This window comes from Drosophila rhopaloa, unplaced genomic scaffold (assembly GCF_018152115.1).
Source record: "Drosophila rhopaloa isolate 14029-0021.01 unplaced genomic scaffold, ASM1815211v1 contig_178, whole genome shotgun sequence".
Classification (NCBI taxonomy): domain Eukaryota; kingdom Metazoa; phylum Arthropoda; class Insecta; order Diptera; family Drosophilidae; genus Drosophila; species Drosophila rhopaloa.
The window spans coordinates 2,333,955-2,347,130 of NW_025335059.1; the positions used below are offsets into that span (position 1 = coordinate 2,333,955).

At 38.5% G+C, this 13,176-nt stretch overlaps 4 protein-coding genes across 4 annotated transcripts; 1 reads left to right on the plus strand and 3 right to left on the minus strand.

Annotated features, from left to right (window-relative positions):
• Positions 1 to 217: 217 nt before the first annotated feature.
• On the plus strand, positions 218 to 1,574 carry LOC108042551 (protein phosphatase 1 regulatory subunit 7). Its single transcript, XM_017120877.2, is given in 2 exon segments — positions 218 to 939; positions 941 to 1,574. Coding segments are annotated over 2 exon segments (981 nt in total). The 5' UTR covers positions 218 to 471; the 3' UTR covers positions 1,454 to 1,574.
• A 308-nt stretch (positions 1,575 to 1,882) lies between these two features.
• On the minus strand, positions 1,883 to 3,354 carry LOC108042552 (protein CREG1). The gene is made up of 4 exons (XM_017120878.2): positions 3,224 to 3,354; positions 2,536 to 2,986; positions 2,394 to 2,475; positions 1,883 to 2,201 (listed from the first exon to the last, which is right to left on the minus strand). The coding sequence occupies exons 2-4, from the start codon at positions 2,977 to 2,979 to the stop codon at positions 2,092 to 2,094; spliced, it is 636 nt and encodes a 211-aa protein (XP_016976367.1). The 5' UTR covers positions 2,980 to 2,986; positions 3,224 to 3,354; the 3' UTR covers positions 1,883 to 2,091.
• Positions 3,355 to 3,951: 597 nt separating this feature from the next.
• On the minus strand, positions 3,952 to 8,778 carry LOC108042549 (leucine-rich repeat protein soc-2 homolog). Its single transcript, XM_017120875.2, has 2 exons — positions 8,276 to 8,778; positions 3,952 to 7,874 (listed from the first exon to the last, which is right to left on the minus strand). The coding sequence occupies exons 1-2, from the start codon at positions 8,763 to 8,765 to the stop codon at positions 6,430 to 6,432; spliced, it is 1,935 nt and encodes a 644-aa protein (XP_016976364.2). The 5' UTR covers positions 8,766 to 8,778; the 3' UTR covers positions 3,952 to 6,429.
• Positions 8,761 to 13,135, minus strand: LOC108042550. The gene is made up of 4 exons (XM_017120876.1): positions 12,970 to 13,135; positions 12,779 to 12,910; positions 11,881 to 12,375; positions 8,761 to 8,867 (listed from the first exon to the last, which is right to left on the minus strand). Exons 1-3 carry the CDS (start codon positions 13,064 to 13,066, stop codon positions 12,305 to 12,307), a joined length of 300 nt encoding a protein of 99 aa, XP_016976365.1. The 5' UTR covers positions 13,067 to 13,135; the 3' UTR covers positions 8,761 to 8,867; positions 11,881 to 12,304.
• Between the last annotated feature and the right edge of the window lie 41 nt (positions 13,136 to 13,176).

A 13,176-nucleotide genomic window follows, 5' to 3' on the forward strand; every position in this document is an offset into this window, starting at 1 on the left:
TTAACAAATGTATTCGGCAACTAAAATGGTGGTTAAAAAAACTAGAAACAAGAAGAGCTACTTGTAAGTTGATTTATTAAAAAATATTTTGTAGCTTTGATTATTACACTTTTGCGTTACATATATTTATACATATATATTTTAATTAGAGTTAGTGCGCATCTCTAGCATTTGCTCCACTAAAAAGCCGGTAAGTTTTTAGGGTGACGCAAAAAAAAAAAAAAGCATGGAGTAAGTTGCAGTAGTTCTTATTAAAACATAAAACATTATTTATGTAAGATACACATTAGTTGCTTACGATTTAAATTTCATTTACTGAAAGTAAGTGAACTTTTGACGTCAAAAGTTTCAGATCTAAAAGCACCCCACTTTATTCAACACCCTGCGCAGGCGAAATAAACAAGTCAAGTCGGCATAGAATTTTGGAAAAGTAATATTTAAAATAGAAATACCAATTAATTTAGTTCCGACATGGGCGATGCTGACAGAGCAATGAACGATCCTGAAGTCGCCAAAACGGTGGCCGGAATCCAGGTGATTCCCGCCGAGGATGTCGCCTCCATCGAGGAGGTAATTACAATTGATCCAGAGTGCTACGAACTGGATCTGAATCATCGCCGGATCGAGAAATTGGAGAATTTCGAGCCCCTGACGCAGATCGAACGCCTGTTCCTGCGTTGGAATCTGATCAAGAAGATCGAGAACTTGTCCACTTTGAAGACCCTGATCGAACTGGAGCTCTACGATAATCAGATCACAAAAATCGAGAATCTGGACGACTTGACCAATCTGGAGGTGCTGGACATCAGCTTCAATCGTCTTACCCAGATCGAAAACCTGGACAAGCTGGTTAAGCTGGAGAAAGTTTACTTTGTGTCGAATCGGATCACCCAAATCGAGAACCTACAAATGCTCACCAATCTCACTATGTTGGAGTTGGGGTGACAACAAACTAAAGAAGATCGAAAATATCGAAATGCTGGTGAATCTGCGACAGCTCTTTTTGGGCAAAAACAAGATAGCCAAGATTGAGAATCTGGACACATTGGTCAATCTGGAGATCCTCAGTCTGCAGGCCAATCGTATTGTAAAAATTGAAAATCTTGAGAAGTTGTCTAGTCTCCGCGAACTCTACATATCGGAAAATGGAGTGGAAACCATTGAAAACCTCTCCGAGAACAAGAATCTGGAGACCCTGGACTTGGCCAAAAACCGATTGAAAGGCATTGGCAACCTGGAGAGCTTGGAACTCCTGGAGGAACTCTGGCTAAACCACAACGGGGTGGACGACTGGAAGAACATAGAGCTGCTAAAGGTAAACAAGGCCCTGCAGACCATCTACCTGGAGTACAATCCGGTGGCCAAAGACGTCCGCTACCGCTCCAAACTGCGTGACATTCTGCCGCAGTTGCAGAAGATCGACGCCACCCTGTGCAAGGCGCCCGGATCCTAGATGGAGCCGTTGTAATCCTCTTGAAAGACTAATCCATTTGTATTGATTAACTTTGAAAAAATGCGTTTAAAATATACATAAAATTAATCATTACCAAGGCTTATATTTAGTCCACAATCCACAATATTATCCTTATATTTGGAAATTTGCCTATAAACCCCAATTGGTTTCATCTAGTGTCTCTGCCATTGAACGTAAGTATACATGAAAATAAAACTTTACTCGATGAATAAGATTTTATCAGTACTTCTTATCTTTTATAAGTAAACTAATTAATTTTTCCGCGCAAAATATTTATTTTGTTCTTATTAAATTATTTTTACTTTTTATAATGACAACACACTTTTAATTAAAGTTGAATAAACTATACAAAAATTCCTTTTAAATATTATAAAAACAAAATATTCCACCTTACCACACCAGTTAAAATTTTACGGAGTATACATATTTATTTTGTATAAATGATATTGTTCTACTGACTGAAATCACAGTGCTTATCTGAAAAGTGGCTTTTGTAATTATCTTTTGTCTGATTCACTTCTTTATGTGCATTTCATATATGTATATATTCATATATTTGGTTGATTGCGCAGTAAACAAGGTATATGATTCGTCAGATTGTTTCCTTATGAAGATCGTCAATTCGAAACAGCATAATAGTCGGTGGCGCTGACTTTATGAGGACCTCCGTAAAAATCCAGCACAAAGATATTGAGTATGTCAAGCTCGCAAAGGTAGAAATTGTGGGCTGCAAAAAAGAACGATTTTTGGAGATTTAAATAACATTTTCATTTACTGATATACTTTTGTCAATTGTTAACTTTTAGTAACTTCTAAAAATCAAATTTTAATCAGGTTATGCGGTTCATTTTCACATCGATCAACATTTTTTGAAGGATTACCATGACAGTATAGCAAACTTTAAAATTCAATTACATACCCTTTAACCAATTTTTGGCAGCTGGATGACGGTGCACATAGGCATCCAGCGAAGGTTGATATCCACTTTCGGTGGGATCCATCTAAAGATTGAGATATTTTGTACAATTAAATCTTTATAGTAGTTATTATTTTCTACATACTTTTTTGACCTGTCCGCTGATCATGGAGCGGGCACATGTAGGCTCCATTGGGTCCTTTCCTCCATCCTTGCACCTTAGAGTCTGCTCATCGCTGAACAGGAATGTCACCTTGTTATCCCTTTGCCAGTCGGGACCAGTGAAATCCAGATCGGTCAGCAAAAAGCGAATCCTTCCCGTGGAGTTACCATTGGCATCACTATCATCTATGGATATAATATTGACCATGGGATATCCTTCCACCAATTTGTTGGTTGACAGACTTCCCAAGGCTGCCCAATTAGCACGATGGACCAAATCCCTAGCGATCTTGGCATGATTTAGGGCTTCTCCTCGCTTTATTTGCCTAATGAGCCGGGCATCTTCTCGGGGGGAATACCCAAAACTGGGATTCGGGATTACGAAGGCCAATATCAAGGCCACTAGTATGAGAGGGCAGGTGTTCATGGCTGCACTGCAAGTATAACGATTCAGTTTAGAAAGATCACTGAGCAGCTAAAAGATCGAAATCGGAGCATTTATAGGCACAAATTCGCATTGACTGGCCTTATCGTTCCGGTCAACGTTGTTGCTTGTTATTAATGCTGAACAAAAACAAAGCCCATAGATTGCATTGACCCTCCCGCCCCGCTCCTTTTTCCATTGCTCGGCGTATTCTGCACGTAGTCTGTATATATACATATATGCCTACCTGGACGATCTAGAGTTCTAGTACTACTCTCCTTATCGGTACTTCTGCTTTGCAATTTGTTTGTAAACTGACTGAGCAGTTTTTGAGCCTTTATTATCACCTGTCTCGAGTACAAAGAGTCAGGAACAGCTGTTTTAAGCAGGTACCTCGGAATCGAGTTAGCTGGTGAGGGTGTGTAAGACACATGAAGTGCCTGCTATTTTTGGTGTCGCAGCTCCAGTGTTTCTTAAACATCCATTAGTGAACTTTATTATATGCCGATTTTAATTTTAGTAATTTAATGGAGTTTTTTGTTCACGTGTTTTAAATTTCAACCGGAATGTTGATTCACTGTTCTTAAAAATTAGTCAGCACTTGGAAAAAGTTGTTCTTCATGATTAAAATGGAAAAGTGAAATAAAAAGCCCTTAATTTAAGTAAGGGTTGTTCTCAAAAATAAAATTATAAAATCTGAAATGGTCTCAATTGTTTTGTTCATAAGCCTTACCTTAAGTCTAACAACTAGTTGGTTACATTTAAGAAAGAATTATTGAAAAACTTGTTTTTTAAATTAGCTTTATACACGCCAAAGAAGTAATAGACCATTCCGAAAACTAGTCCACCAATTCAAAATTCGCCAAGGGTACCAACTGATCGAGCATCCAATAACTGTAGCAATACAGCATTGCCAGACCAAAACGAAGCCGTCTGCTGCGAAACTAGACTTGGATAGACAGACCGAATTTAAAGTATTTTAACATTTTCTTTCTTTTTATTTTGCAAATATGTAGGTATGCTTAAATATGTTTTTTCTTTAGGAGTATCATTATATTTTGACTTGATCTTGTTTACCATATAACTTGTACATTTCACTTTCATTTAACTTGACCTCATTTAACATTTATTGTTTCTATTTGCGATTGGCTCGAAATTTCGCCAATATCTGGTTTTGAATTCATCGTGTTTTTGTTTGTGTGTTCATTATTCTAGTGTGCGATTATTAGTTTAACATTTATTTGTATTCATGTTACGTTTACGTTTTCATTTTTGTACCGTTGGAAATATACTTTTGTTCTCATACTATTAGACTTTTTTTGTTGTAATTAAATTACTTTTGCCAGATTAGTTTACCCTGCCACATACAGTTTGTTTGAAAAATATATGTACATATAGTACTATGCATATCTCATGGAGTCCTGAAATAAATACGTGTAGTTCTTGAGTGTTATCCTCAAAAAATAGTCGTGTAAAAGTTGATCGTAAGTGTATAGTGTAAATACGTATGGATGTAAAACATTTAAAGTTAGCTTCGTTGATTTATTGATTTTGTTAAAGATTTTTTAAAGTTTAAAGCCCATTTGCGTTGCATTGCAGCGGAAAGTAGCTCAAAATTCTATCTTTCTTCTTTGTTTTGTGTTTTAAGACATTAAGCTTACGATATAAAAATAAATAAATCAATTTTTGTAACTAGTTTTTGAGCTGATTCAATGGAGTAGTACAATAATGGCAGATCGGTGTTTAAACTTGTTAAACAAAATTGTTTTGAGACGTTTTAAAATTTATAATTTAAAAAAATAATACAACTTAAATATACTAATATATTCTGGATATTTTAACATCTTATATCCGTTTCTATTTTTAAGTATTGAATAAAAATATTTTCTGTTTCAGTTTTATCCTGTCAAAACACCTTTCTCCAATTTTGTATATATTTTTGTTTAAATCCAACTTCGCTAGAACAGCAACTCTGAGTCAATGTTATCTCTAGATATCTTTTGCGCTTATCAGTTATGTGGCATTTTACAAAATTATTTTATGTTTAACTCTTTTTACTTGCCATACAAATATCGTTGATTATGGTTATGATAACTAAATGCATTTAAATCATCTTTAAGGTTCATACAAAATTACAGACATACCGACATTAATATGATGAAGTTACAACATTATCTTTTGCTAGTTTAATGCCATAAAGCCAAACATGCAAATGGCTGTAGTACAGTACGTGGTTATTTTATGCTTAGTCTGACATACAAAATTCTATATTAGCTGCGCCAAAGTCATGACAATCTATATAGTCCACAGACATATATATAGCACTGTATATACGAACTTGCCTAGAGGCGCCACAAAAAAAAACACACTAGCAAACATTTCATTTAAACAAATTACACACAGTTTAATACTTGTTGCTTAGATTTTTTGCGCTTGCTTTTACAAAATACGACTACGATTTATTTGTATACAGATTAATAATTTCTTAACCACTTTTTATTTTTAGTTTTCTTAGTTTTTTGTTTTCAAACAATTCCTTGGCGCTTGCGTATTTTTGTGTAGTTTTGAACGTTAGATTTTGCTTTCTCTATGACCAAAGATCGAACAGAAGGATTAAAGCTTTCAATTCACTTTCGTTTTATTTCGCGTATTAAATTTTTGACTAGCTTGGAAGCATGAGTAAAATTAGAACCTAAAGTGTGGACTCTGAACTGGACTTGAACACAGAAAGAAAAAGCAAATCGGGGCAGTTTACAATACGCGGGACATGGTATAACGTGTTAAAGCTATCGTTTTGTCAGCCAACGCACTCCAGTCGAATTAGAAGACCACATTAGAGGGTTAAAAAATCGATTTTGATTTTCGAAAATATTTAAAAATCATTTAGTTTGTTCGCATCAGACTAATATTATTTTATGAACGTTGACTCTTAATTAGAGTTGAAGATTACGTCAAACTTTGTCAAACAAGTACTCTGTCAACTTTATTTAGGTCTTATAAAATCATATATATTTAATTTCTATTATTTTGTAAAGCTGGAAATACCAATTAAAGAAAAATTGTCATAAGTTTGGCTGTCTTAAGGTTTATATAGATTATATTTAAAAAAATAAATATATGTATTTAGGATTAAAAATCAAATCGTAAATCAAGAACAAAATACGTTCAACCTACTCTGGTTGGTTTTAATAAGTCGAAAATAAAACCCTTATCTAATGTGGTTTTCCCCCTCAAGGATTGGGATTAAGAATGGTTACAAGATCTCGCCCGTTAGCTGAGATCGCACCGTTAGCGACGGTCGTTGCTTCTGGATGCGGAACCTCCTCCTCCTGGTGCTCCTCCACCGCAACCACCACCAACACCTCCACCGGGCGCCTGGTTCACCGTCTGCAGCTCATACTGGTAGTAGCAGTCGCTGCCCACGTAGACGGTGCGCCAAACGCCGTCCACATCTCACATCTGGCGGTACGGCGAGTGCATCTTGAGCCACTGCAGCACTAGCGATGGCCCGCCCGCCTGGATCTCAGGAGGAATCGTGCTCAGCGGACACTTGTCAATGTTCAGATATTTCAGATTCTGGCACAGGGCAAGCTCAAACGGCAGCTTCTCCAAACCGGGATTCTGGTTGATGTACAGATTCTCCAGGCTTTCCAGCGAACCAATCTCCTCGGGCAGGAACTGCAGGTTATTTTCGCTAACAGACAGGTGAGTCAGGTTGCCCAGGTGGCCAATGCTGCGCGGCAGCATGGTAATCTGATTGGTCTGCAGAATCAGTCGCTGCAGCTCGTGCAACAGACCAATCTCGTGCGGCAACACCTCAATACGATTCTCCTCCAAGTCGAGTATCCTCAGCCTCCGCAGATTTCCAATCGTATTCGGTATTTTCTTGAGCATGTTGTTGGACAGGATGAGTATCTCAAGGTTTTGCAGGTTCATGATATCATCGGGCAGCTTCTGTAGTGCATTTGTGGCCAGATTCAGCTCCACCATGTTTACCCAGGTGCCAATATCCAATGGCAACGCCGTCAGCATATTCTCCTTCATGTTTAGCTTGGTAAGACCTTTGGCCCTCGAGAAAATCCCATAGGGAATCTTATCGATTCGATTGTGTTCCAGATTAATGCTATAAACATTGGTGAACTGCGCTGGTCCCCCAGTTGGATAACTGGTGAACTGATTTCTCGAGAGTGTGATGGTAGTTAAACCGCTCAAGCTAGCCAGCATTCCATCCGGCAGCTGGGTTATCCCGTTGCCCTCTACATTGAACTCATCCATGCTCTTGCAGTTCTTCAAAGTAGCCGGCACGCTACTCAATCGATTGTATCTCATGCCCAATCGCACCAGGGACTTGAGATTCCCAATACTGTCAGGTATATCCAAAAGTTCGTTGTGCTGCAGGTCCAGGGCGCTCAGGTTCACACAGTTCCCAATGTCCTCGGGCAGGTGTTCCAGGTGATTGTGCGATACGTCCAACGTGGTGAGGTTCACCAGCGCCCCAATAGCACTGCCCAACTCCCGGATCTTGTTCTCCCGCAGACTCAGCATGGTTAGGTTGACCAGCTGGCGGAGATCGTCCGCCACGGTGGTGATGCGGTTGAAGCGCAGGTAAAGAGTGGTCAAGCTGCGCAACCGGTAGATCACCGGCGGAATCTCCGCCAGCTTGTTGTGCCGCAGATCCAGCACCTTTAGCTGACTGCAGTTCTGCAGCGACTCCGGCAGAGAGGTCAGCGAGTTCTCATTTAGTGCCAGATTGCGCAGGCTCACCAGACATCCGATCTCCGGCGGCAGCTGGCCGATCTTGTTGCTGTACAGGTACAGCTCCGTAAGGTGCACGCACTCCTTTACCGTGCTGGGAATCACCGTGATCGAGGATTTGCTCAGGTCCAAGCGCTTGATGCCTGCGGGGAAGCATACGAGAATATTATACAGGTTGTTAAAATTATAGCTGGTATAAGTTTAGTACCGAAAAAATGTTTTAAAAAGTTAAAAAAAAAAAACATTTCAAGTTTTAACAAATTAATTAAAAAAAGAAATAAATTTTGGTTAAGTACTTAAGCTATATACATTTTTTTTATAAATTATGGAATGTATTTTGGCCTTGTGTTATATTGCTTATAATATTATTTTTGTGTAAAACCGCTGACTCCTGTTTTAAGAAAAATATTTATATATTTTCGGTTTAACTTGGTTCCTTATTTGCATTATAAATTGTTTGTCATGGGACTTATTCCACTTACTTAACATATTGGAGTTTGCTGTGTCTAGTTAAATACGGTGCTAATAAAATGATTTTACTTGCCTTCATCACGGCATCGCTGCAGCGCCTTGATGACGTCCTGGTCGGCCTGGATGGGCTTGCTTTTCTTGGTGGTGGGCTTGGGCTTGTTGGACTCCGGATGCTTGACGGTCACCATTTTGGGACGCGTCTCGGGCGGCATGATTGCGTTGTTTTCGTTGTGTAGCTGGTTGTGTCCGTTGCTGCCAGTCGACTGCTGTCCCCCTGCGATGGATGCACTCACTCCTCCCGCTCCGTTGGCAGGGATATTATTGTGGGATAGCTCCTCCGCAACGGAGATCGTACCTGCTGTGCCCGAACCACCGCCAAAGCAGAGTGTTGTGCCCTCGGAGGAACCGTCGCTGATCTTGCCGCCGCCGTTCCCGCTTCCACCGCCTCCTCCTCCGCCGCCGCCTTCTGCTCCTCCCCCTGGAACTCCGCCGCTCTTTTCCGCCTGGCCCGTAGACGATAACGATGTGGTCGATGCCGTTGCGCCCGAGGAACACAAGTTCATAATTTTGCCCAGCTTTGCGGTCGGCGGCGACAATGCGTTGCCCAGAAGTGTGCCCAAGCAACAACAGCAGCAGCCGCAGCCGGAGGAACTCGTTGCTCTACCCTGGGAAGAGAAGCCACATATTTATTGACAATCAAAATACCGAAAATAATCTTTGTTTAGGACCGAATTAATCTTTGTGCTTTATTTTTTCCTGCCTGCAATCGCAGAAAAAGGAATGGCGGGGATAAAACACCCGCACTCGTTTATGGCTGCACTTTATCAATTGTGCGTCAGCCGGGCGGCAATCGCATCGTGCGTCATCGTCATGGCTCTACCACCCATCCCTGCCCAAGCCCCAATCCCCAACCCCAACCCAAAACCCCATCTCCACCCACTCCACTTCCAGCCCGGCTTTATTACTTTTGCTTTTGTTTGTCAGTCGCCGTCGCTCCTTATTAACCAGTTGACCATAAAGTTTTCACAAACCCTACACGCAAATCAATAATTAAGCATTCCAATAGTGACGTCAAAATAAGGCAAAACAATAATGATATCGATGAAGTTGTCGACTTGAAATTCTGAGTGATATTTTAAGAGGCAAGCACAAACTTCGAACTGTGAAGTATTTTAACTTTATTAAAAATTATAATTTTAACAATTTAAATTCAAATCAAGTCATTTAAAACCTGAGAAAATAAATATGACACAATTTAATCTTGCATCATACCATTCAAGTTAAAATTTTATTTAAGAAAACTTCAATAAATGCTCTGACACATAAAAATGCTATACTTTTAACAAATACTTTAATGCTTATGTCGGGTTGATGTAATGTTATATTAAGATAGAACCTATTTAGGAAAGTGGTTATTTAAATATACATAAGAACAAAATTGTACGCATGTATAGATAAGATTAGATAAACATCTCTTGCTCTGCGGTCATAAATTAAATTAAATTTCACAGTGTTCTAAGAGGACTCGTACTCTTAAGCTTCTATGATTCTTTAAAAGCCGCGGGCCACGTGCAGGAATCGCATCCCACCCGCCAACCTTGCCACCCTCTTTGCCGCCCACCACGTCACACAAGGAATGCTCCTGGTATTTTAGCGGCAAATGTCAAGGTCAGTGAGAGCGGGTGTCAGGCGATTCCTGTAAAAGCCGGAGCCAATGCCAATGTCAAAGGTTGAAAGTGCACCGTTACGAGGGACCCCTTAAAATACCGGACGTAGCGTAACCCGAACTGGATTGTTATTCAAAGCGAAAATTTGGAGACACGCTTCTCGGATTTCACAGATTTAGCATATGCGAACAATGCACATTGAGGCCAATTAAATAGCCGTTCAAGTGGAAGGTACACGGCAAGAATTCAGATTTTGTAATACAAAAATTGGTTGATCCTTAAATGTAGCCGTAGTTCTGAAATTATTTTTGTTGCTATGTAAGCTTTATGATTTATCTTCCGATCCAAAGAAGACTTTTTGAAAATGCAAATAAGCGGACATGCAGACATAGCTAGATCGACTCTCCTAGTGATGCTGATCAAGAATATATATACTTTTAAGGGTCTAAAATAGCTGTATCACTGTCTTGCAAAAATGTTTAACTGATATAATAATACAAGCGTTTAAAATGTAAGTTTGAGAATTGTTTTACCTATTTTCTTTTCTTCCATAAACAATTTTATCATTAAGAAAATACATGTACATCGAAAAGACATGAAAATATTATGCACAACGAAAATTGAAAATACCTAGAATAACGATATATTTTTCTGTGTGTAGGGTATTTGGTTCTACTGATCGGCTAATGTCCGGGGAATTGTACACAGCTTACGATAAAGACCCCGTAATAATAGATATGTAGATAGGCGACCCGGGGACTGACAGTTCTGATTCATGGTAAATTTCCATTTCTTTGATTGCCATTGCACTGTACGGTCTCAATTGTTGTTATTGTTCTTTTTCGCCTTGTTTGTGGGCGGGGAACCAAACATAAATCGGCACGGATACACATACTATATATTCATGGACGCACAAACATAAACATACACGAGTAAAACGCACTGATAACACAAAGTCTGAGTAATATAACTTACTAGTTTCACTTAATATTCCATTAAATCTTATTTCTTAGAACTCGTTGTATATTTCTTCCGTTCTGGACAGCACCGCACGCATTATTGTTATTATTCAATTTGCAAAAGTCGATTTGTATTCGATGTTTTGCTCTTTGCGTTAGGGATTTGGTACAAGTGCGATTTCTTTTGTATTTTCCCTGGCCACAAGCGCAGTTACACTTTTGGTTTTGCGGTATTTTTTCTTGGGCACAGACGCGGTCACACCAAAAATGTTACTCTTGCCCACCCCTCCTTTTAAAAGGAATGTTAAAATAACATTTCTGTTAAAAAAAAAGTGATCTACTGCACAAGGATAAAGAATACCCCTGTTTATAGACCTTCGAAATGTTTAATTACACTTGTAAAAACATTGATAAGAAAAATTGAAATATGTTGTTAATATATATATATATCCATCGTAAGCTCGTAATGACTCAGAGCAACACACTTAGTTTTCATTATTAATCCATGTGTTTGCGTTTTCATGCATTACATAGATTTTCATTTCATATTCATTTACACAAAAAACAATTTTTGCAAAATCCATATTAATGAAAATTGTATTGTAATATATGTATGTGTATGTACGAGAAGCTCCAGTAAAAGCTTTTCTTACCGAGCTTTGGTATATTTTTGCCTCAATGTATATAATGTTGAACCGTTTCCAAAACTCCAAGGAAAATAAATACAGATTTTACTTTGAACATTTTAGTTGCTTTCCTTAAATTATAAAATAACTATACAACTATAAAATCAGAAAAGATGTTAATTTACTTGCTTGGATTATAAACAATTCACTATACAATTTTCTAAGGACACCACAGTAAACAACATATTCGCCAAAATATATGCAACAAAATGTGGCCGACACACACAAACACACAATCGCGCACACACACATGGGGATGTTATACATATTTTATGACACGCAATTCGATGACATTGCAATGCAGACAATGATTTCCCCCGATTTTCCCCGCAAATATGCAACAATTTGGGAGGTAAAAAAACCAACCTGCTTTTAAATCGCCAAGCGAGAAATCTTCTCCACCTTCAGCGCTCACAAAAACACTCGAGTATATGTGTATTATATCCTTTGTGGTGCTCCTGCCTGCCCAAACAATTTTTGGGTTGCGCTTTTTCGACTTTTCTTTTCTTTTTTCTTTACTAATTCTTTTCCTTTTGTTTGATTTAATCACTGGAACAGCACACTTTTTACTTATTTTTCTTACACTTTAACTTAATTTTTTTTATTAATTATTCTTGCGATTTAAAACATTAACAATGTCGTACAAAAAGGATGGCTTTGCTGGGAAAACAACGGAGGACAATTGGCGATTTTCGTTCGCATCCACATTGCGTATACGACGCGTGCGCAGTTTCTTGCTGGCGCGCTCTGGTGGCGGACTCCGGCATACTTTCGCTTACGAAAACGGCCGCTAGAATTTTAACATTTGCAGCTCATCGTTGGTAATAAATTCACATGCCCTCTCCGCTATAATGCGATAATCTGAAATATGAATGATATACAACAAATTAAATTTTCTAGAACAGAAATCTGTCAAAATTTTATATCATCGATAGAAAGTTTCCCTTAGCCTGATTCTTTTTGTATCAGTCTTGGGATATAAAAGTCCCATATGAATCAAATCATACCCTTATAAATTGGATGACAATATTACAAGTTACTTTTAATTATAAACAGAGTAAAGATTTGTAAAGGTACAAAAAACTATAAAATGTTCAATCACTATTATTTTCAAATAAAGTCATTTGAATTATATTTCAGAAATGTTAGCTGCGACAAAAACAACAAAAAGCAACAACAAAAAGCAACCCTTTTAACCTAAGTCCAAAAGCTTCAGAATTTTCCAAAGTTATTAACACATTAAGATCCTGAATCTTAGACATACCCTTCTGATACTTGCAGTTGTACATTCGCATCACACAGCTGCTGGCAAAAGTGCGCAGGCAACCATCTAGGACGTCCAGGGCACATACCACCCTATATCCCATGGGGCAAACATCATGGCACTTCTTGGGACCTACAGGGGTTACATATTTTTCAAAAGTATTTCCAAATGTATTCCAGATTATGTCTTACCCGTCAAGGCAAAAAGATGACCCTCAACAACGATAAAGATCCCTAGAAGCACACAAGTGAGGAAAATTGTGTTGCTCAACGTGCAGACAATTTTCATTTTTAGTGTCCAACTGTACGCGCTGTTTGCGAATTTCGTATTACAATTTAATTCCACAAAAGTTTTCAGAGAACGTCAAAATATATATTTTGTATATTTCTTGTTGTCAA

Bases quoted from the DNA above. Each gene is read 5' to 3' on its own strand.
- LOC108042550 (XM_017120876.1), bottom strand. From the start codon at position 13,066: ATGAAAATTGTCTGCACGTTGAGCAACACAATTTTCCTCACTTGTGTG. The intron at 12,911-12,969 runs GTAAGACATAAT...TAACCCCTGTAG, and splicing joins TCATCTTTTTGCCTTGACGG to GTCCCAAGAAGTGCCATGAT. The intron at 12,376-12,778 runs GTATGTCTAAGA...TTCATATTTCAG, and splicing joins CAACTGCAAGTATCAGAAGG to ATTATCGCATTATAGCGGAG.
- LOC108042549 (XM_017120875.2), bottom strand. From the start codon at position 8,765: ATGAACTTGTGTTCCTCGGGCGCAACGGCATCGACCACATCGTTATCG. The intron at 7,875-8,275 runs GCAAGTAAAATC...GCTTCCCCGCAG, and splicing joins GCAGCGATGCCGTGATGAAG to GCATCAAGCGCTTGGACCTG.
- LOC108042552 (XM_017120878.2), bottom strand. From the start codon at position 2,979: ATGAACACCTGCCCTCTCATACTAGTGGCCTTGATATTGGCCTTCGTA. The intron at 2,476-2,535 runs GTATGTAGAAAA...CTCAATCTTTAG, and splicing joins TCAGCGGACAGGTCAAAAAA to ATGGATCCCACCGAAAGTGG. The intron at 2,202-2,393 runs GTATGTAATTGA...TCTTTTTTGCAG, and splicing joins TGCCAAAAATTGGTTAAAGG to CCCACAATTTCTACCTTTGC.